Source organism: Eschrichtius robustus, chromosome 11 (genome assembly GCF_028021215.1).
Source record: "Eschrichtius robustus isolate mEscRob2 chromosome 11, mEscRob2.pri, whole genome shotgun sequence".
Classification (NCBI taxonomy): Eukaryota; Metazoa; Chordata; class Mammalia; order Artiodactyla; family Eschrichtiidae; genus Eschrichtius; species Eschrichtius robustus.
Genome location: NC_090834.1, coordinates 57,439,509 through 57,462,760, shown reverse-complemented (window position 1 = coordinate 57,462,760; position 23,252 = coordinate 57,439,509). Strand labels below are relative to the sequence as shown.

The following is a 23,252-nucleotide window of genomic DNA, read 5'->3' as shown; positions in this document are numbered from 1 at the left end:
ATTTCATTTTTAACAAGTAGGACTCAAGAGAAAAGAGATGGAACCATCTGATTTGCCCATCTGCTTATATTCAGACTGCCACCTAATTTGAAATCACATATAAATAAACAATTTTATTAATCTCCAAAACCTAATCTGATTATAAAATCTGACCTTGGAAACAAAAACTTTTTGGACAAGCATTTGGACTTGATAAGCCATAAAGAGTAACCTCATTCTAGTTAGGTGGGATCTTTTACTTCTAATTGCACCAAGCTCCACGGTAGACAGCATTAGCTACTGAGCCCACTTTCTCCAGGATGATCCATCTAAGAGCTGAGACCCCTTTGCCGTATCAGCTGTTCTCCTGGTCTTGAGTTTCCTCCTTCTCAACCACCCTGTACGTTGTTGCAGAGAGCTCAGTAATACAAACGTGATCATGTTATTCCTATTTAAAATCCTTTAGTGACTTTCCACTACCTACAGAATCAACTCAAAATTATTCTGCACGACTCACAAAACCTACCATAATCTGGCTTGCTTGGATTCACTTTGCATTAGAACTGGAGCAGGCAAAACTCTTCTGTAAAGGGCCATATATTAAATATTTTAGGCTTTGCAGACCATAAGGTCTCTGTCACCACCATTCAACTCTGCTGCAGTAGCATGGAAGCAGCCATAAACAGGTAAACAAATGAGCTTGGCTGTGTCCAATAAAATTGTATTGGCAGTGAGCCAGATTTGGCCCACAGGCTATAGTTTGACAACTCTGAACTAGAACTAAACCCCATTTTAAAATCTGCCAGATGTCTTCTTAAAACTAGGTAAATGGAGGGCTTCCCTGGTGGCGCAGTGGTTGAGAATCTGCCTGACAATGCAGGGAACACGGGTTCGAGCCCTGGTCTGGGAAGATCCCACATGCCACGGAGCAACTGGGCCCGTGAGCCACAGCTACTGAGCCTGCACGTCTGGAGCCTGTACTCCGCAACAAGAGCGGCCGTGATAGTGAGAGGCCCGCGCACCGCGATGAAGAGTGGCCCCCACTTGCCGCAACTAGAGAAAGCCCTCGCACAGAAACGAAGACCCAACACATCCATAAATAAATAAATAAATAAATAAATAAATTTAAAAATAGGAAGGATGAAGATTTAAAAAAAAAAAAAAAAAACTAGGTAAATGGAAACTGACCATTCTCCGATGAACTATTTTTCTTATGACAAAAAGGAGTCAGAGTGCTTATGATTACCATTTTAATCACAAGGTGTTAATGTATAGATTACCATACACTTCAGATGTCATAGAAACAGTTCCACAAAATTCAGAAAAAACCGGTTATCAGTGAAACCAGAGCAAGCATTTTGGAGACTTCAACGCACTGGATGGAATTCTTCAAGAATTTCACCATAAGTTTTCTTATCTATAAAAAGAAAGATCACAAAAGATTTTTAAATTGTGTTTAAAAAATCATATTTCCTAAAGAAAAATTAACATTTAATATTCTTTTAAGAACTGCCTTATTTTCTAGTCCTCAACCATGGCTTGGCAATCACTGAGGCATTTTGTTCCACTGAATGAAGAATAACTTTGGAAGAATCTGTGGTGACATCCAGATGGTTATCTGGAGGGGCAAAGTGCTGCCAGGGGAATCCTAGCTGAAGGCGTAAAAGAAAGAATGAATAGGGAGGGGCCAGGAGCCGAGGCAGTCAAGCTCTCCATGCCTGCACTGTTCCTGCAGGAGGCTCTGGGCACACCTGCCAGTAATCTGCTGCTCAGAGAGAATGAGCCCGTGAGGCTACACTCACTGCCAGAGGGCTAGTGGAAATGCGGAGGCAAAGAGCCAGAGGTCTGGGACTGAGGACTAACTGCCACTGGGTCTCCCTCTTAGAAATCAGTATTCCCAAGATTCCTTTCAGCTCTAACATCCAGCAGTCCTGAGTATTCCCCATCCCTGATACATCTTCTATTCAGGGCTTTGTACTAGTCTTTGAGCTCTTCATTGGCAAAAAAAAGCTGCCTTTCTGATCCACCATAAATATCACATATGTGACTGAAGGCTAGGGAAATGTTAGAGTAATACAATTTCAGAGCTAAATAGGACCCTACACATCATCATTCAGTCTGATGAAATTTAAATGCTTAATACTACACTTTTACATAAATAGGAAAATCTAAAAATATATTTACAAAATTTTCAAAATTTCAAATATTTCCTACACTCATTCACTCATGTACACACACATCTATATTGTGTATCTGTATAAAATGTGAACAAGAAAACAGCAATATTACAGTTATATTCACAGCTGCACAAAGATAAGTAGAGTGTGCTAAGGAAATTCCTGTCTATAGCTGGATGAAGGCTTCATTGAGATGATGAATCTGGAGCAGGAATTTTGTTAGGTGCACAGAGTGGAAATGGGGCAAGAGGAGGACTAAGGAGGTATAGCATGTGCAAAGTGATATAGGGCAGGTTCAGGACAGCATTTCATGAGGCCGGAGATGAGGCAGGGCCCTATGTAGTTCAGGCCAGCCATTATTTATTTAAGTGCCTACTACGTGTAGGCTCTGTGCTGGAGGCTGGAGAAACAAAGATGAAGCTATAGTCCAGTGAGGGACACAACACAGCCTGTGTGTGTTAAGGGGTGGATAAGAGGTATGAGTTAAGTGTTTCTACCAGGCAATTAGCTCAGCCTGGGAAAACAAGCCATTCTAGGGAGTCTTGATTTTATCCAAAAGGCAATGGATAGCTATTTTAAGCACATCCATATTTATCCACAGAGATGTGATTTTCGGTAAGACTAAAGGCAGAGGCAAGCTAGAGGCAAGTGCAAGCGTCCACACAAGAGGTTACCAGGGCCTGAACCAGGGTAGTGGCAAGGGTAGAGAGGAGAGTTCAGGGTTGAGAATTATTTAGGGATTAGAACGGTAAGACTTGATGACTAATGGGAAGTCAAAGACACAGACTTGAAGATGATTCCCAGGCTTCTGGCTGGAGAGCCTAGGTGGACAGTAGTGCCATTCACTGAAGCAGGACACAGAAGAACAGGAGGTCTGGGCAAGCAGAGGGGACATGAGTTCTGTCTGCTGTCTGAGGGACACAGAGGTACTCAGCCAGAAACTGGATGTATGAATTCAAGAGAATTCTGGTCTACAGACAAAGATGTGGAAGTCAACAAAATACAGAAGGCACTGAAGCCATAGGCATGAATAAGATTAACCAGGGAAAATGATACAGAGTAAGAAAGAAGTTTTCTGCAATTAACTTGAAATACCTTTTCCAGGAAAATCCTCTGGATGTGACTTTACATATGCAAACATATCATGGTCCCTCAGAGCATACATACAGTCTTGACGTTTTAAAAGATAATATCCGACAAAAATAAAGGAAGTAACATATAGAAGCTGGCGATGCAAACCTGAAATTGAAACAACAAATCCCAAAGAAAGCAAAATCAGTCATTGTATTAAAAATCACATTTTTAATGTTTCAGATATATAATTTATTTCTTTCGACATTCTTTAAAAAAAAAAAGGCTTTTGTATATGGGTATTCTTTGGGACATCTTCCTAAGGATATCTGGCAACTATGAAAAGCAACATTAAGTCTACAAATATAACTATCAACAGAACCCAAGATTTTTAAAATTCAGGTTTTATAAGTTTCTTCAAGGAAAAAGGTGGGTAAGTACAAAAACTTGAATGGCAGACTGAAACAGAAAAAAAAGTTTTCCTTTTTCAGTAAGTTAACTTTAGACCTACACTAGCTTGTATTCCAGGACATGTTCAGGAGATGACGAGTAGAGGTAAAGTCCTCTACAGATGGTCTAAAAGCAATTTGGTTTGTCTCCATATACCGATTTATTTTTGCATATCTAGTGGTTACTAAAACAGTACACTGTACGACAAACATATCTCAATTCTCTTTTGTACCTTCTAAATTTTGTAATTTTGCATGTATTTCTTATTCAAAAACTATCTTTAAAAAATCATCCTACTGGGATTTCCCTGGCGGTCCAGTGGTTAAGACTCTGCGCTTCCACTGCAGGGGGTATGGGTTCGATCCCTGGCTGGGGAACTAAGATCCCACATGCCACGCGGAGCAGAAAAAATAAAAATAAATAAATAATAAATAAAATCATCCTACTAAAAAAATCATCCTATTATAATAAGACTGGAGAGGATCAAATCACATGATCTAGGAAAGCCAAAATTTAAAATGTGAAGGGGAGATGCAAAGGTATAAACTTTATATACAAAAATATTTTTTTGCAAAAGGCTAAGGGCAGGTTTTCTAGCTATGCCTCAGAATTCTATTCCCAGCCCTCTTCTTATCCCGTACACGTTCCTTTGGAGAACTTTTTATTCCTATAGTTTTATCTATTATCATCTATAAGTAACATCCAACTCAGGCACCCATGCTGAACAGCAAATATATCTGAATATTTGACAGATACGTTTACCTGAATACCCCCAAACAAACTCAGTTCCTTCCTATTCATACCTCTTTTTCTTAATTCAGAGAATAAGACCATTTACCCAGGAATCCATGTCCTGGGTAATAAACACAGTAATTATCTTTTTTTCTACCCTCTTCCCCTACATCCAGTCACTGTCAATTCTACCTTATAAATATTTCCTTTCCTCACTTCAGGGAACTTATGCTTATTTACACTAACTGGTCTCCCTTTCACCTCATTTTCTACTCCACACTGATCCCAGCTTTTACCCTGTCATTAGAGGAATTTCTACAAAAACACAAACTAGTCTGTCAGTCCCTTCTTCAGTTATGGTCAACAGGACCCTAAACTCGTGCATATGATCTCCCAGGCCTTTCACGAGCTGCCTCTTCCACCTTCATCTTCTGACACTCCCTGATATGCACACTGTGCCCAGCAATACTGAACTACTTTTAATTCCTCACATGAACTAGGCTCCTTCATGCTTCTATATACCGTGCACTGATTACTTCTCTGTCCAGCAACTTCCTGATCCTTCAAGATTCAACTCAGACATCACTTCTGCTAAGAAGCCTTCCTATAACTTTCCTGGAGTTAAAAGGATGAACTCGTATCTATTAATATGTAAATTGCTATAGTAATTATTTCTCTCTCTACTACCAGGCAAAGTCAATGTTTGATTCATCTTTGTATACCAGCACACAGACAGCACTTAATAAATATATAATAAATGGATGAATGGCCTTGGGAAAATCAATTTACTACCTCTAAAAGATAATACCTAACCTATCTTTTTCACAGTAGTTATTATAGTGTTTTGGAAAAATGGTAAAACAATAAAAATACAAAGTATCACTATGACCTGGGACTGGACAAGGCCCAGACTCTTCTGCATTCTCCCTTACCCTGAACAGCCACTGCTTCCCCTAATGGGCCACCTGTAATACAGCAAACCAAAATGTGCTGGGTTCTCCCGTGTGCCACTGGACTACACAGATACAAAGACTCAGACTCTCTGTGCTTACTCATATCCTTCACAGAAGATTTAGATGATATCAGTGTCCTAGCCCTAAAGGCATGGCTTGGCCTCTTCCCAAGTCCTCATTTCCCTAGCCTCTTCTCTTTCAGCAGTGGTCTCCCTTTCACCACATACACAACCCTCCCACAATTATCTTCCCCTTCTTTCCTTTACTCAGTGAACCTAAACTTGAAAGCCATGGTGCTCTTTGCAGAATGCCATAAACTACTGATATATTAAACTAGAAATCAATAAACATTTAATTTTGTGGATTACACTTAGATACCAACTAACTCTAAATTTAGGGCAGGTAAGTGGTAACCAGAAACAAGGGTTTAAAAACAGGTGATGGGAGAAAAGCTTAAGAAAAAATTGTATTTAATATTTTCTGCTAACTTGAAAAAGATCTGCACAACTTGATTTCATTGATAGACTATTCCAACTACCTACAGAATGCCAGGTACTCTCCATGGCCACAGTTGGAAAATCCACCATATATTTCTCCTTCCCCACTCCTCCTATGTGCATAAAGTTGTACCACAATTTATCTTTTTAATAGATATGCCCACCTGGTTTGTAAATCTTTGGATGGTTGGGATAATGTTTTATATTTCCTTGTAACCTACACATTCATTCAATAAATACTCATTGAACATTACTATATGCCAGACATTGAACTAGATAAACACAGTATGCATTCAATAAATGCTGATGAGGAAAACTATTTCAATAAAGTCTTCAAGACCTGAATTTTCCAAAGCAACTAAGGGGAAACCCAGGGAACTCAGGAACTCTGACCCCTAGGCCTGGGCTAAGTGCTTTACATCCGTTATCTCACCTAGTTCTCACAGCCACACAAAGAGGTAGACACCATCCCTATTTCATAGATGAGGAAACTAAAGCTCACAGAGATAAGTAACTTCTTCAGAATCAAATGGCTAGTAGGGAGGAGGTGGTGTCAAATGCAAAAGCTTGTGCTCTTAACTACTATGCTCTTCTGTCTCCCAGAAAAGGCACAAAACATTCTTTGACAACCATGAGGTGAGATTAAGTGATACATACTTCAAATCTCAGCCAACCGTTTCTTCCTCTGGAACAGGATCCCTCTGATCTGAACCTCCTTTATGCTCCCAAAGCACTCTCTGCTCACCCACCTCTATCAAAATACCTGTCTGTCACACCTAGACCCAGATCTGTTTGTCTCCCTGACACAATTAGGAGTTCCTCAAGGGCAGGTCAGTATTCCTCCCCCTATACAGCCAATGTGTAACACTGCCTGGCACAGGGAAAGAGCTCAGTTAAGGCTGAACAAATATATGGTAAACTGTTTGCATAACAAGAGCTAAGGAAAGGGAAACCTGTTAGGCACCTTCCGTGTGCCAGGCATTTGCCTATAGAATCTCACTAAATTCTCACAAAAAAATATGCAAAGATGAATTATTTCTCACTTTATAGATGAGGAAACTTGAGCTCTGACCAAGTAACTTGCGCAAGGTGACATGGCTGGGAAGCAGCGGAGCAAGGCCATTTAATTCCAAAATGGAGCTCTTTCCATTACACCAAGTGACAGGCGTGGGCAAGTGTGGAGTGGTGATAAGAAGGGAGAACACTCCATAGTTCCTAGTGGCAGAAATGGACAAAGATCACTCCTTTCTGTGGAGTGGGGTCATGTCCAAAGCAGATAGGATCTCAAGTCTATTTGAGCACTAGAAATGCCGAAATTTGGTGGGTTGGGAGTCGACCTCCAGGCATAGATACAGCTGGAAGAAGGCAAAAGAGGCACAAGTGAGGTGATTCCTGCTTGCCTGAACCACTGTATTAGCCTTCGTCCTAGCTGGGCTCCTTGGCTCCAATCAGTTTCTAACAAAGTTGACCTTTTAAAACACAGGTCCAATCACTGAACTTCCTCTGATAGCTTTGATAGCTTTCAAAAGCATGTAAGGATCCCATCTGCCTAGAGAATAAATTGCCACCATCCACCTAAATCTTTGTTGCCTTACCGCCCTACTCTGCACTCACTCATCACCAGCTGCCCCCCATTCAGGTGCTCTTGCCCCCATTCACTCCCACTAGCCTCCCATGGGCCTGGAAGGCTCTCTCCAAGTATCTGTCTGACATATCAAAGCTAAATTGAAAGACACCTTTTACAAAGTTTCCCTCTCTTCCCTTTGGAAATCCATAGACTTTAGCACAGCTGCGTCACTTACTATCACTGTTGGTCTCAGACAGGTGAACACTGATCTACTAGGAAATACAGCCCAGTGGTTTAGAGCCTCCTACTCAGTGTGAAGTCCCCAGACCAGCAGCGTCTGGGAGATTGGGACCATCAGGCCTCTCTCCAGATCTAATGAACCAGCATCTGCATTTTAACAAGATCCCCAAGTTATTAGTATGCACGTTAAATCTGAGAAGTACTGGTTCTGAACATAGACTCTGAAGTTTAAAAACAGACTGTGCTACTTACGACCTTGGGCAAGCTGCTTTAATCTAAGGCTCTGTTTCCCCATTATGGATAATACCTCTCCCCCACCTCACCACCCAAGGTGTCTGAAGACTAAATGCTATAATGCACGCAGTGTTAGTAGTGCATTGCATCGATTGATCGCTCATTTTTGCACACCCCACAGCGCGAACTGAGAGGGGAGCAGGCAGTTCAGTCCGGGGTCCTTCACAGACTCACTCCGAGGTCGTGGGTTGCACTGCATCTCAGTTTCCTGAAATGACACTCTGGCCGGCCCGATTCTGAGAAGCTCACGGGGCGCGGATACCTGAGGGAGGCGAGGCGGGGCCTGTTAACGCGAAAAGGCCCGGAAAAGCGGAGGCACCTCAGGCAGCCTAAGGCAGAGCCGGCCCTCAGACCTACGGTCCCCTCTCCTCCCAGCCCATCCCGCCCGCACAGCCCTCACCGGCCGACGCCATCGGCCGCCGCCGGATCGCGTTATCAATCAGGCCGGAGCAGTAACCCAAGAAGCCGACGTAGACGAGCCGCGGGTCGGTTAGCTTGGGCGGCGGCAGGCTCCGGGCCTCATTCGGCAGGAACTGTAAGGGCACTCGGCCCGGCCGGCCGTTCATCATGGTGAGGCCGTTCCCACTTGAGGCCTGGCCTCTGACCTCCAACTACAAAGAAAATCACCAAGACCACGGCCGGGGCCCAAGCCACGAGCTTTCACCTCCGAGCGCGGGGCTGAAGGGCATGGCGCGAGGCGGTGCGGCGCCCAAACACTTCCCCTTGCACGCTGCTGCCGGAAACGCGCACGCGAGGTTCCGGGCTACTAAGTGTCCGGCCTTGCTCGCTTGCTGGCCGGCGCTAACTCCACGGAATGGGTGTCGGGGCTTGGTAGCGGGGGTCGAGGGGTACGGGAAACGAGCCATCTGCTAGAAGACTAGGAGACATTGATTTTTTTCGCCCAACCTCCCCCACCCACAATTGCCTCTCCTTTTCCCGCCCCAGAATGTTCTTTCAGCAAGAAATTATCTTTGTATCCAAAACCCAGAAGTGGGCTTGATGGATAGTTTTAAGAAACGTAATTAATTGAAATAAAATAAAATCTAGTTTGCATTTCCTGCGTTTCCTGTCGTTCGTTCGCACAGGCACACCCTCCACAAAGCCTAAAATTAAGGTCCAGCCAGCCATAAAGAATTCGGAGAATCCCAGGACTGGATCATTTAGCTAAACTCTAGAAATTCAGCCTGGGTCTTCAGGTCCTTGCACGTCGCTGAGGGACGAGGTGTTTCCTAAAGATTTGAGGAATGAAAAAAAAGAAGGAATCTATAACATTCTGCCAAGTAATTGTCCAGTCTCTGCTCACCTGCCTCCAGGACTGAGGAGCTCCGATCTTCGAACAGCTCTCTCTTTAGACAGCCCTTCCTGATAAGGAGCTAAAATGTCTTCAACATTTTATCTAGAGGAATGCTGATTAAACTAGAGGTTAATGCGAAGCTATATGCATCAGGTATTGATCTACAAAGTGGAAGAATTAAGTTTTAGTTAATAAAGGATGAGGCTTTTATGCCTACAAAAAGCACTCCCAGATCCGTAACATTTCAAGTGAGGATTTTCCAAAGGAACGTATACTGGAACAGTTTCCTGGAAGGCAGCAAATGTTTCAGAGGTTCACACTCTTTGACCCAGTAATTACATGTCTGAGAATCTGTCTTATGTAAATACTAGTATGACATATTCACAGTCTTTTTTTTTTTTTTTAACCACAGTGTTCCTTTTAAAATTATAGCAGAAGAATGAAAACCATCAAAAACCTACCTTAGGATTATGTTAATTTTGAATACTAGATGAACTGTTAGGCAAACACAAATATTTCAATGATGCTTACACATTCTCCTCACGTTCTTCTGGGTCCAGTCTCTCTCTCTCTTAAGGAACTTAAAACATACAAAAAAAAAAAAAATACAAAGAACAGTATAACAAATATGCTTATTCTGTCACCCAGAGTTAACAATTGTTAATATTTTGTCATTTATTTTAAAAGGAAATAAAACACTATAAAGACCCCTTTCCCATCTTCCTCAGAGACAAACACGATCACGAGTTTACTGTGCACACTTCCAGACCACTTTTTATATTTTTACATATATTTAGTATTATGTTTTGTGTGCTTAAAAAAATTTTTTTTACCTAAATAGTATGATTCATTGTTCCTGTTTTCTCTCACTTTCATCATTCTATATAACGTTTTTGAGATCCATCCATGATGATACAGAAATATCAGGTTCATTCCTTTTGATTACTGTATGATATTCCATTATATAAATGTCACATTTTATTCATCCATTACCCTTTTGAGAGATGCTTAGGTTGTGTTCAATTTCTTTTTCATTTACTTAAATCTATACTCCAGAATCTAGGGTCAAGAGAAGCTTTTGGACATGTGTACCAGGACTAAGAGACGTACAAGAAGATTCACAGCAGTAATACCCATTTGTAAGAGCCCCAAACTAGTAACATCTTAAATGTCCATTAAGAACAGAATAGAAGATAAATTGTGGTGTTTTCATTCAAAGGAATATCCAGTATGATGAATCTCAAAAAAGAGGTTCATGTTAAAAAAAGAATAAGAGATCAGAGAAAAAGAGATACGTTACAAGAGGATAAATGATTCCATATATAAAGTTCAATATTAGGAAAATATATGTTATTTAGAGATATCTCATATTAGTGGTAAAACTATAAAGAAAAGTATGAGAAGGATTAACACAAATATTCAGGATAGCTACCTCTAGGGAAGGAGGGCCTCAGAGAAGACCTCTAAGGTATTAATAATATTCTATTTTTAGGCTGTGTGGAGGGTACATGGATATACATTTTATATTTCTAATCTTACATATGCATTTTACATACCTTTAGATTTATGATATACTTTATGCAATAATAATTTTTTTTGATAAATTAAAATTTTAACTTTCTAAATTATGGTAAAAAACATAACACCAAATTTATTATCTTAATCATTTTTAAGTGTATAGTTCAGTAGTGTTAACTATTGTATACTCATATTGTTGTACAACAGATCTCTAGAAATTTTTCATCTTGCAAAACTGAAATTCTCTACCCATTGAACACTAATTCCCTTTCCCTCCTACCCCCAGCCCTTGGTAACGACCCTTCTACTTTCTGTTTCTATGATTTTGACTACTTCAGATTCGTATGAGTGGAATTATGCAATCTCTGTTCTTTTGTGACTGGCTTATTTCATTTAGCATAATGTCCTTGAAGTTTATCCATGTTGTTGCATGTGACAGGATTTCCCTTTTATTTTTTTTTTTGGCTGCACCACATGGGTTGCAGGATCTTAGTTCCCCAACCAGGGATTGAACCTGAGCCCCAGCAGTGAAAGTGTGGAGTCCTAACCACTGGACCACCAGGGAATTCCTAGGATTTCCTTCCTTTTTAAGGTTGCATAATATTCCATTGCAAAATGTATACACTACATTTTATCTATCCATCCATCTGTTGATGTTCACTTGGGTTGCTTCCACCTCTTAGCTATTGTGAAATAATGCTACAATGAACACAGGTGTGCAAATATCTCTTCAAGATCCTGCTTTGAATTTTTGGATATATACCCAGAAATGGGATTGATGGTTCATATGGTAATTATATTTTTGATTTTTTGGGGAACCTCTATACTGTTTTCCATAATGGCTGCACCATTTTACATTTCCAGAGTGCTTACAGGGTCTACTTTCTCCACATCTTTGCCAACACTTCTTATTTTCCGTTCTTTTGATAGTGGTCATTCTACAAATGTGAGTGTGGTCTTGATTTGCATTTATCTTGTGATTAGTGATGTTTAGCAACTTTTCATATGCTTATAGGTCATTTGTGTGTCTTTGGAGAATTGTCTATTCAAGTCCTTTGCCCATTTTTAAATTGGGTTATTTGGTTCTTTTTGTTGTAGAAGTTCCTTATATATTCCAGATATTAATCCCTTATCAAATATATGATTTGCAAATATTTTCTTTCATTCCATAGGTTGCCTTTTCATTTTGTTAATTGTTTCCTTTGTGGTGTAGTCCCAATTGTCTATTTTTGCTTTTGTTGCCTATGCTTTTGGTGTCATATCCAAGAAAATCACTACCAAATCTAATGTCCTAAAGCTTTCCACCTATGTTTTCTTCTAGGAGCCATCTTCCTGGCTCTTACAAATCTCTAGCCACTAGAAAATAAATTCTTGAGTGCAGCAATATGTCTTTCTTGTTCACCTTTGATCTCCATCACCTAGCACAGTGCATGACACTCAATAGAAATTCAGTGAATTTTTTTTTGAAGCAATAGTGAATTTGTTTCTCAAAGTTTTAGGAAGGATTAGAAGAGATAATGCCTGGCATAGTACCTGACATATAGTAGGCTCTCAGCAGAAAGGACCACAATGTGGGACTTCCCCTTTGTGTATCACTTGAAGGGCTGTCACAAATGGGAATAGAACCTCATTATGTATAGTTCCAGAGACCAACTGGTAAAAGTAAGAGGAAGAAAAATATTAATTCAGCATTAAATGCCCTAAGAAACAGCTGCACATGTGGGAGAGGCTGCTTTATGAGATGGTGAACACCTCGACACTGCCTAATCAGCTACCTATTCATTCAGGAAAACCGTAAAAATTAAATCCTCCTTGAATGCTCTTCTGAGAGTCTCTAGGATTCTAGGATTCCATGATGTTGTACATAGGTATATTATGGGTCCTGTCCTTTTCACAGTTGTTTCTGTATATACTATACTGTTTTTATTTCTGACTCCTTTAAACAAAGAAGAATAGGGAGTGTTGCTCATTGACCAGTTCTGCAAGGACTAACCTGCTGCAGTCACTGATGGACAGTACACTCTCTGCTTCAGGCAGAGGAAATTAAGACAACAGGATGCTCTGGGCTTTGAACAACCCGTTCCCTTATAGTTAGATGTATATCTTACGAAGAATTATTATTTTTTGGATGACTTGAATAATATATATATATATATATATATATATATATATATATACTTCTATACAGCAGGCTCTTATTAGTCATCAATTTTATACACATCACTGTTGACATGTCAATCCCAATCACCCAATTCATCACACCCCCACCCCCACCCCCCCACCCCCCACCACTTTCCCCCCTTGGTGTCCATACGTTTGTTCTCTGCATCTGTTTCTCAACTTCTGTCCTGCAACCCGGTTCACCTGTACCATTTTTTTAGGTTCCACATACATGCGTTAATATACGATATTTGTTTTTCTCTTTCTGACTTACTTCACTCTGTATGACAGTCTCTAGATCCATCCACGTCTCAACAAATGACCCAATTTCATTCCTTTTTATGGCTGAGTAATATTCCATTGTATATATGTACCACCTCTTCTTTATCCATTCATCTGTCGATGGGCATTTAGGTTGCTTCCATGACCTGGCTATTGTAAATAGTGCTGCAATGAACGTTGGGGTGCATGTGTCTTTTTGAATTATGGTTTTCTCTGGGTATATGCCCAGCAGTGGGATTGCTGGGTCATGTGGTAATTCTATTTTTAGTTCTTTAAGGAACCTCCATACTTTTCTCCATAGTGGCTGTATCAATTTACATTCCCACCAAAAGTGCAAGAGGGTTCCCTTTTCTCTACACCCTCTCCAGCATTTGTTGTTTGTGGATTTTCTGATGATGCCCATTCTAACTGGTGTGAGGTGATACCTCATTGTAGTTTTGATTTGCATTTCTCTAATAATTAGTGATGTTGAGCAGCTTTTCATGTGCTTCTTGGCCATCTGTATGTCTTCTTTGGAGAAATGTCTATTTAGGTCTTCTGCCCATTTTTGGATTGGGTTGTTTGTTTCTTTAGTATTGAGCTGAATGAGCTGGTTATATATTTTGGAGATTAATCCTTTGATTCGTTTGCAAATATTTTCTCCCATACTGAGGGTTGTCTTTTCATCTTGTTTACGGTTTCCTTTGCTGTGCAAAAGCTTTGAAGTTTCATTAGGTCCCATTTCTTTATTTTTGTTTTTATTTCCATTACTCTAGGAGGTGGATCAAAAAAGACTTTGCTGTGATTTATGTCAAAGAGTGTTCTTCCTATGTTTTCCTCTAAGACTTTTATAGTGTCCGGTCTTACATTTAGGTCTCTAATCCATTTTGAGTTTATTTTTGTGTATGGTGTTAGGGAGTGTTCTAATTTCATTCTTTTACATGTAGCTGTACAGTTTTCCCAGCACCACTTATTGAAGAGATTGTCTTTTCTCCATTGTATATCCTTGCCTCCTTTCTCATAGATTAGTTGACCCGTAGGTGCGTGGATTTATCTCTGGGCTTTCTATCTTGTTCCATTGATCTATGTTTCTGTTTTTGTGCCAGTACCATATTGTCTTGATTGCTGTCGCTTTATAGTATAGTCTGAAGTCAGGGAGTCTGATTCCTCCAGCTCCGTTTTTTTCCCTCAAGACTGCTTTGGCTATACGGGGTCTTTTCTGTCTCCATACAAATTTTAAGATTTTTTTTGTTCTAGTTCTGTTAAAAATGCCATTGGTAATTTGATAGGGATTGCATTGAATCTGTAGATTGCTTTGGGTAGTATAGTCATTTTCACAATATTGATTCTTTCAATCCAAGAACATGGTATATCTCTCCATCTGTTGGTATCATCTATAATTTCTTTCATCAGTGTCTTATAGTTTTCTGCATACAGGTCTTTTGTCTCCCTAGGTAGGTTTATTCCTAGGTATTTTATTTTTTTTTGTTGCAATGGTAAATGGGAGTGTTTCCTTAATTTCTCTTTCAGATTTTTCATCATTAGTGTATAGGAATGCAAGAGATTTCTGTGCATTAATTTTGTATCCTACAACTTTACCAAATTCATTGATTATCTCTAGTAGTTTTCTGGTGGCATCTTTAGGATTCTCTATGTATAGTATCATGCCATCTGCAAACAGTGACAGTTTTACTTCTTCTTTTCCAATTTGTATTCCTTTTATTTCTTTTTCTTCTCTGATTGTTGTGGCTAGGACTTCCAAAACTATGTTGAATAATAGTGGCGAGAGTGGACATCCTTGTCTAGTTCCTGATCTTCGATGAAATGCTTTCAGTTTTTCACCATTGAGAATGATGTTTGCTGTGGGTTTGTCGTATATGGCCTTTATTATGTTGAGGTAGGTTCCCTCTATGCCCACTTTCTGGAGAGTTTTTATCATAAATGGGTGTTGAATTTTGTCAAAAGCTTTTTCTGCATCTATTGAGATGATCATATGGTTTTTATTCTTCAATTTGTTAATATGGTGTATCACATTGATTGATTTGCATATATTGAAGAATCCTTGCATCCCTGGGATAAATCCCACTTCGTCATGGTGTATGATCCTTTTAATGTGTTGTTGGATTCTGTTTGCTAGTATTTTATTGAGGATTTTTGCATCTATATTCATCAGTGATATTGGTCTGTAATTTTCTTTTTTTGTAGTATCTTTGTCTGGTTTTGGTATCAGGGTGATGGTGGCCTCATAAAATGAGTTTGGGAGTGTTCCTTCCTCCACAATTTTTTGGAAGAGTTTGAGAAGGATGGGTGTTAGCTATTCTCTAAATGTTTGATAGAATTCACCTGTGAAGCCATCTGGTCCTGGACTTTTGTTTGTTGGAAGATTTTTAATGACAGTTTCAATTTCATTACTTGTGATTGGTCTGTTCGTATTTTCTATTTCTTCCTGGTTCAGTCTTGGAAGGTTATACCTTTCTAAGAATTTGTCCATTATCTTCCAGGTTGTCCATTTTATTGGCATACAGTTGCTTGTAGTAATCTCTTAGGATGCTTTGTATTTCTGCGGTGTCTGTTGTAACTTCTCCTTTTTCATTTCAGATTTTACTGATTTGAGTCCTCTCCCTCTTTTTCTTGATGAGTCTGGCTAATGGTTTATCAATTTTGTTTATCTTCTCAAAGAACCATCTTTTAGTTTTATAGATCTTTGCTATTGTTTTCTTTGTTTCTATTTCATTTATTTCTGCTCTGATATTTATGATTTCTTTCCTTCTGCTAACTTTAGGTTTTGTTTGTTCTTCTTTCTCTAGTTCCTTTAGGGGTGATGTTAGATTGTTTCTTTGAGATTTTTCTTGTTTCTTGAGGTAGGCTTGTATAGCTATAAACTTCCCTCTTAGAGCTGGTTTGTTGCATCCCATAGGTTTTGGATTGTCGTGTTTTCATTGTCATTTGTCTCTAGGTATTTTTTGATTTCCTCTTTGATTTCTTCAGTGACCTCTTGGTTATTTAGTAACGTATTGTTTAACCTCCATGTGTTTGTTTTTTTATGGTTTTTTTCCCTGTAATTCATTTCTAATCTCATAGCGTTGTGGTCAGAAAAGATGCTTGATATGATTTCAATTTTCTTAAATTTACTGAGGCTTGATTTGTGACCCAAGATGTGATCTATCCTGGAGAATGTTCCGTGTGCACTTGTGAAGAAAGTGTAATCTGCTGTTTTTGGATGGAATGTCTTATAAATATCAACTAAATCTATCTGGTCTATTGCGTCATTTAAAGCTTCTGTTTCCTTATTTATTTTCATTTTGGATGATCTGTCCATTGGTGTAAGTGAGGTGTTAAAGTCCCCCACTATGATTGTGCTACTGTCGATTTCCTCTTTTATAGCTGTTAGCAGTTGCCTTATGTATTGAGGTGCTCCTATGTTGGGTGCATATATATTTATAATTGTTATATCTTCTTCTTGGATTGATCCCTGGATCATTATGTAGTGTCCTTCCTTGTCTCTTGTAACATTCTTTATTTTAAAGTCTATTTTATCTGATATGAGTATAGCTACTCCAGCTTTCTTTTGATTTCCATTTGCATGAAATATCTTTTTCCATCCCCTCACTTTCAGTCTGTATGTGTCCCTAGGTCTAAAGTGGGTCTCTTGTAGACAGCATATATATGGGTCTTGTGTTTGTATCCATTCAGCCAGCCTGTGTCTTTTGGTTGGAGCATTTAATCCATTCATGTTTAGGGTAATTATCGATACGTGTGTTCCTATGACCATTTTCTTAATTGTTTTGGGTTTGTGTTTGTAGGTCCTTTTCTTCTCTTGTGTTTCCCAATTAGAGAAGTTCCTTTAGCATTTGCTGTAGAGCTGGTTTGGTGGTGCTGAATTCTCTTAGCTTCTGCTTGTCTGTAAAGCTTTTGATTTCTCTGTCGAATCTGAATGAGATCCTTGCCGGGTAGAGTAATCTTGGTTGTAGGTTCTTCCCTTTCATCACTTTAAGTATATCATGCCACTCCCTTCTGGCTTGTAGAGTTTCTGCTGAGAAATCAGCTGTTAACCTTATGGGAGTTTCCTTGTATGTTATTTGTCGTTTTTCCCTTGCTGCTTTTGATAATTTTTCTTTGTCTTTAATTTTTGCCAATTTGATTACTATGTGTCTCGGCGTGTTTCTCCTTGGGTTTATCCTGTATGGGACTCTCTGCGCTTCCTGGACTTGGGTGGCTATTTCCTTTCTGATGTTAGGGAAGTTTTCGACCATAATCTCTTCAAATATTTTCTCTGGTCCTTTCTCTCTCTCTTCTCCTTCTGGGACCCCTATAATGCAAATGTTGTTGCATTTAATGTTGTCCCAGAGGTGTCTTAGGCTGTCTTCATTTCTTTTCATTCTTTTTTCTTTATTTTGTTCCACAGCAGTTAATTCCACCATTCTGTCTTCCAGGTCACTTATCCATTTTTCTGCCTCAGTTATTCTGCTATTGATTCCTTCTGGTGTAGTTTTCATTTCAGTTATTTTATTGTTCATCTCTGTTTGTTTGTTCTTTAATTCTTCTAGGTCTTTGTTAAATATTTCTTGCATCTTCTCGATCTTTTTTTTTTAAATTAATTAATTAATTAATTTATATTTTTGGCTGCGTTGGGTCTTCGTTTCTGTGTGAGGGCTTTCTCTAGTTGCGGCAAACAGGGGCCACTCTCCATCGCGGTGCGCGGGCCTCTCATTATCGCGGCGTCTCTTGTTGCGGAGCACAGGCTCCAGATGCGCAGGCTCAGTAGTTGTGGCTCATGGGCCCAGCTGTGGCACGTGGGATCTTCCCAGACCAGGGCTCGAACCAGTGTCTCCTGCATGGGCAGGCAGATTGTCAACCACTGCGCCACCAGGGAAGCCCCATCTTCTCGATCTTTGCCTCCATTCTTTTTCCGAGGCCCTGGATCATCTTCACTATCATTATTCTGAATTCTTTTTCTGGAAGGTTGCCTATCTCCACTTCATTTAGTTGTTTTTCTGGGGTTTTATCTTGTTCCTTCATCTGGTACATGGCCCTCTGCCTTTTCATCTTTCTATCTTTCTGTGAATGTGGTTTTTGTTCCACAGGCTGCAGGATTGTAGTTCTTCTTGCTTCTGCTGTCTGCCCTCTGGTGGGTGAGGGTATCTAAAAGGCTTATGCAAGTTTCCTGATGGGAGGGACTGGTGGTGGGTAGAGCTGACTGTTGCTCTGGTGGGCGGAGCTCAGTAAAACTTTAATCTCCTTGACTGCTGATGGGTGGAGCTTGGTTTCCTCCCTGTTGGTTGTTTGGCCTGAGGCAACCCAATACTGGAGCCTACCTGGGCTTGTTTGTGGGGCTAAATGCGGACTCTGGGAGGGCTCACACCAAGGAGTACTTCCCAGAACTTTTGTTGCCAGTGTCCTTGTCCTCATGGTGAGCCACAGCCACCCCCCCACCCCCGCCTCCCTAGGAGACCGTCCAACACTAGCAGGTAGGTCTGGTTCAGTCTCCCCTGGGGTCACTGCTCCTTCCCCTGGGTCCCGATGCACACACCACTTTGTGTGTGCCCTCCAAAAGTGGAGTCTCTGTTTCCCCCAGTTCTGTCAAAGTCCTGCAATCAAATCCCAGTAGCCTTCAAATTCTGATTCTCTTGGAATTCCTCCTCCTGTTGCCGGACCCCCAGGTTGGGAAGCTTGACGTGGGGCTTAGAACCTTCACTCCAGTGGGTGAACTTCTGTGGTATAAGTGTTCTCCAGTCTGTGAGTCACCCACCCAGCAGTTATGGGACTTGATTTTACTGTGATTGCGCCCCTCCTACTGTCTCATTGTGGCTTCTCCTTTGTCTTCGGATGTGGGGTATATTTTTTGTTGAGTTCCAGTGTCCTCCTGTCGATGATTGTCCAGCAGCTAGTTGTGATTCTGGTGTTCTCGCAAGAGGGAGTGAGAGCATGTCCTTCTACTCCGCCATCTTGGTTCCAATCAGAAGAATTTTAATGTTCCCAGATTCTTGCATCTTCCTTTACATAGAAAAGCACTAAAATCATTAACCTGAGATATCTATTCTTTGTGACTTGCAGTAATCTTTTACCAAGATGTATACTTGACTGTATGTATTCCCTAGCCCAAAAGTCACATATATACTTGAATCTCCCCCTACCTCTTCAGAGCTGTTCTCTCAGAGTTACTGAGAGGCCGTTTCCTAGGCTAGAGTCCTTGGTAAGGTCCCTGAATAAAACTAAAACAACTCCTATGTTGTGTGTTTTTCTTGCAGTCAACACTCCTGAGACTGAAAAAAAAAATTTTAGTACATTTATTGACATTTCTATAAAGTGGGGATGCTGAATATGGGACTTTATTGTGAGAAACTAATGGCTATATTGATTCAGGTTTTTGAGGCTTATAAAATTGTTCCAAGTTCAGTTGCCATTAGCACAGTAGCCCATTTTTTCTTTTTTGGCTGCATCAGGTCTTAGTTGCAGTGCATGGGCTCTTCGTTGTGGCACACGGGCTTCTCTCTAGTTGTTGTGTGTGGGTGTTCCCTCTAGTTGTGGTGCACCGGTGCCAGGGTGCGCGGGCTCTGTAGTTTGCAGCATGCTGGCTCTCTCATTGAGGTGCACGAGCTTGGTAGTTGAGGCGCACAAGCTCAGTAGTTGTGGCATGCGGGCTTAGTTGCCCCACAGCATGTGGGATCTTAGTTCCCCGACCAGGGATCGAACCTGCGTACCCTGCACCGGAAGGTGGATTCTTTACCACTGGACCACCAGGGAAGTCCCAGTAGCCCATTTCTTTGAAGCACAAAAAAGGGGGTGAAAGATGGGTGAAAAGAATTTTTTTTTTTTTACCATGATCATACTGGAAGAGTAATTTTATCAAACTACTTAAGAGTAAAACATCTTTTTCAAAGGTTATATTTTAATAGAATTTTTTTTCTCCCATTAACTGCAAGCAAGCTGCATGGACTATACATAGGGGGCAATTCTCTCTGACACTGAAGTGCTTCCTCCACAAAGAATAGTTTCTAGGTGGAAATCATTAACAAGGAAAACTATGACAGTGTTGGGCTGGAAAGAGTGCATCTTCCATAGTTCCCTCCCAGTTCTGGCTCTATCCCCTCAACCCAGGGAAAGTTATGGTGACCAAGAATACCAAGTTCCTCTCACTTTTCTTTTCCTTCCTCTTGTTAAATTTGGGTACATTGAAAATAAATTAAAAGCAGGTAAAAAATGGGTTTCCTTTATATCTTATTTGTTTAAATTTTGATAGTAACCTTTGCTTGTTCTTGACTTAATTCTAGATTTCAAAACATTTTGAAATGGCACTTTCATTTGTTTAGTTAACTGCTGAAACCTAGGAAGTTACTGTTGGAAACCACTCATGTTTTTGCAAAGTTTAAATACATGAATACAAAGTATAGTGCTTGGGAGAGTCCCGGGCTGTAGGGAGGAAGTCTGTGTTGGCATCAACAAGCTTTTCCTCAGTCTCTGGAGCCATTGCCCTCCTGGTAATATAAGGGGTTGAATTGCTTTAAAGACTATATTTAGACTTTGAATCCTTAAGTCAAACAAAAACTTACGCGATGCCTAATATATAATAGATCAAAGCATATTTGCTTTGGTTGAAGATGCTTCAGGGCCCAGAGCCTCTGAGGCAGCTCTCAAGAACCTCCAGGGCTCTGCAGAACATTTTGGAAACCTCTGCACCAGATGAGCTCTTCCAGTTCTGACATCACATCACTTTGACAGTTAACAACCTACAAAGCATAATTAAATTTGGCCTTGTTGAGAGGCATCCAAATTCATCTTTTTTTGTTTGTTTGCATACCAATTGGCAAAGATATGAGGAACTACGTTGGGTCCCTTGTGTTACTGCTGGTGCTACTAAACATTTAGATTTTAATCATGGCCTGTGTGGTGTGCTTCATTCATTCAACTGTGCCAAAAACTGGGACTATCAAGACAAGTGTGGTGTCTGCTGTCAAACTGTTAAAGTCTCCTGAGGAAAACAGATAAACAATTATTACAGCCGTTAATAGTACAAGTAGACCCCTGGTCTGGGAGCACATGGTGGGGTACTCAATTCTGGGGGAGGGGGAGAGAAGGTAGAGGGAAAGGATTTGTAAAAATATCAGATATTTATTTATTGGCCGCACTGCGCAGCTTGTGGGATCTTAGTTCCCCGACCAGGGATTGAACCTGGGCCCTCAGCAGTGAAAGTGCAGTCATAACCACTGGACCGCCAGGGAATTCCCTTAAATGATATTTATTGAACACGTAATATGTGCTAAGCAGGGTTCTAAATTTTTTGTGATTTTAGAAATGAGGACATTGAGGCAATGGATGGTTAAATAACTTGACTACAGATAAAAAAAAAAAATCATGGAGGCAAGATCTAAAATCAGGCTGTGTGATTTCAGGGACACTACTCTTTTTTTGTGTGTGTATCAGGGAATTCCCGCAGGGCCGCTACTCTTTTTTTTTTTAATATTTATTTTATTTATTTATTTGGCTGCATTAGGTCTTAGTTGCGGCACATGGGCTCTTCCTTGTGGCATGAGGGATCTTTAGTTGCATGTGGAATCTTAGTTGCAGCAGGCAAACTCTTAGTTGTGGCATATGGGATCTAGTTCCCTGACCAGGGATCAAACCCAGGTCCCATGCACTGGGAGCAGAGTCTTAACCACTGAACCATCAGGGAAGTCCCAAGGCCCCTACTCTTAATCATTACACTGTATTACATTTATAGTTATAGATACGGTAGCAGTGAAGTTGAATCTTGAAGAAGTTCAGACAATCAGATGATAGGCTAGAAAAGTCAGTAGAGAGAGTAAAGAAAGGAAGTGGCAAGAATGAAAGGAAGCAGAAGTACAAAACAGCATGGCACACTGGGAATTCTAAGTTGTTGGGACAGCGGGAGCATAGGGTGCAAGAGGGACTGTGGTGAGGAAAACAGGCTAGAGGGGCCGTACTTCCCTCCCCCTTTGGCAAAAATCCCCATCTTTATCTCTGAATGAGACTCAAAAGAAGTCTGGGAAAATAGAGTGAATTTAAGAGATGGGATAGCTGGATTAGCATCCCAGGATTCTATTGACCTTGGTCTCTCTCTGATTTTCTTAGGAGACAATGGGTAAATAAAATGTGTGAAAGTTCCTAGTGTCAGCTAGATAAATGTTGGTTGAATTTGAATGTGCAGCAGATATTAGGCAAACGGGGGTCTTGGATAAAGTGTATGAAGTACCCTCAGGGTGGGGGGAGGACAAGACTGGGCTGCAAAAAACCCTTAAGTCTTTTCACATGAGGAAAGTTTGAGGAGTAGCCTTATCAAAATTGCAGTACTTGCAGGCTTCCCTGGTGGCGCAGTGGTTGAGAATCTGCCTGCCAATGCAGGGGACACGGGTTCAAGCCCTGGTCTGGGAGGATCCCACATGCAGTGGAGCAACTAGGCCCGTGAGCCACAACTACTGAGCCTGCGCGTCTGGAGCCTGTGCTCCGCAATAAGAGAGGCCGCGATAGTGAGAGGCCCGCGCACCGCGATGAAGAGTGGCCCCCGCTTGCCGCGACTAGAGAAAGCCCTCGCACAGAAACGAAGACCCGACACAGCCAAAAATAAATAAATAAATAAATAAACTTGAAAAAAGGCCACAAGCAAAAATTAAAAAAAAAAAAAAAATTGCAGTCCTTCCTTTTAGAATAAATGAACTGTACAAGATGTCCTTAACTAATGTAAGAGTAGATGTGGTTTATAGTCTCTGCTGACAGGCCAAACGGTTCATTAAATATTCTCCCTGGCTTTGTGAGTATTGTCAATGTATAATTTCAATGAAAAAAAAAATCTCCTGGAACAAGGTGCACAGAACGGGGACAGTGCACACCACTTGCTTGTGTGCATGCCAACAGGAAAATGTAGGAGCTGGAAATGACCCAAAAATTTTTTATGCAGAAATACAAAATGGTATTTGATTTATATTTCCCTTAGCACATAATTCTAATTATGCTTTATACCCTGACAATGGTTATCATAGGCTACAGATAATCATGCTGTTGATCAGACTCCCTCCTTGCCTAGAGCAAGCACAGCAGTCTCAA

The 23,252-nt window shown here is 40.6% G+C and overlaps 1 protein-coding gene across 1 annotated transcript; it reads right to left on the bottom strand.

Moving 5' to 3' along the window:
* Nucleotides 1-1,215: 1,215 nt before the first annotated feature.
* On the bottom strand, nucleotides 1,216-8,689 carry NDUFC2 (NADH:ubiquinone oxidoreductase subunit C2). Its single transcript, XM_068555916.1, has 3 exons — nucleotides 8,361-8,689; nucleotides 3,252-3,395; nucleotides 1,216-1,396 (listed from the first exon to the last, which is right to left on the bottom strand). The coding sequence occupies exons 1-3, from the start codon at nucleotides 8,527-8,529 to the stop codon at nucleotides 1,347-1,349; spliced, it is 363 nt and encodes a 120-aa protein (XP_068412017.1). The 5' UTR covers nucleotides 8,530-8,689; the 3' UTR covers nucleotides 1,216-1,346.
* Nucleotides 8,690-23,252: the final 14,563 nt, after the last annotated feature.

Excerpts from the sequence above, each read along its gene's own strand:
- NDUFC2 (XM_068555916.1), bottom strand. The coding sequence starts at position 8,529 with ATGATGAACGGCCGGCCGGGCCGAGTGCCCTTACAGTTCCTGCCGAAT. Across the intron at positions 3,396-8,360 it reads GCGGCCGATGGCGTCGGCCG|GTTTGCATCGCCAGCTTCTA; the intron begins GTGAGGGCTGTG and ends TTTCAATTTCAG. Across the intron at positions 1,397-3,251 it reads AGAGGATTTTCCTGGAAAAG|ATAAGAAAACTTATGGTGAA; the intron begins GTATTTCAAGTT and ends TTCTTTTTATAG.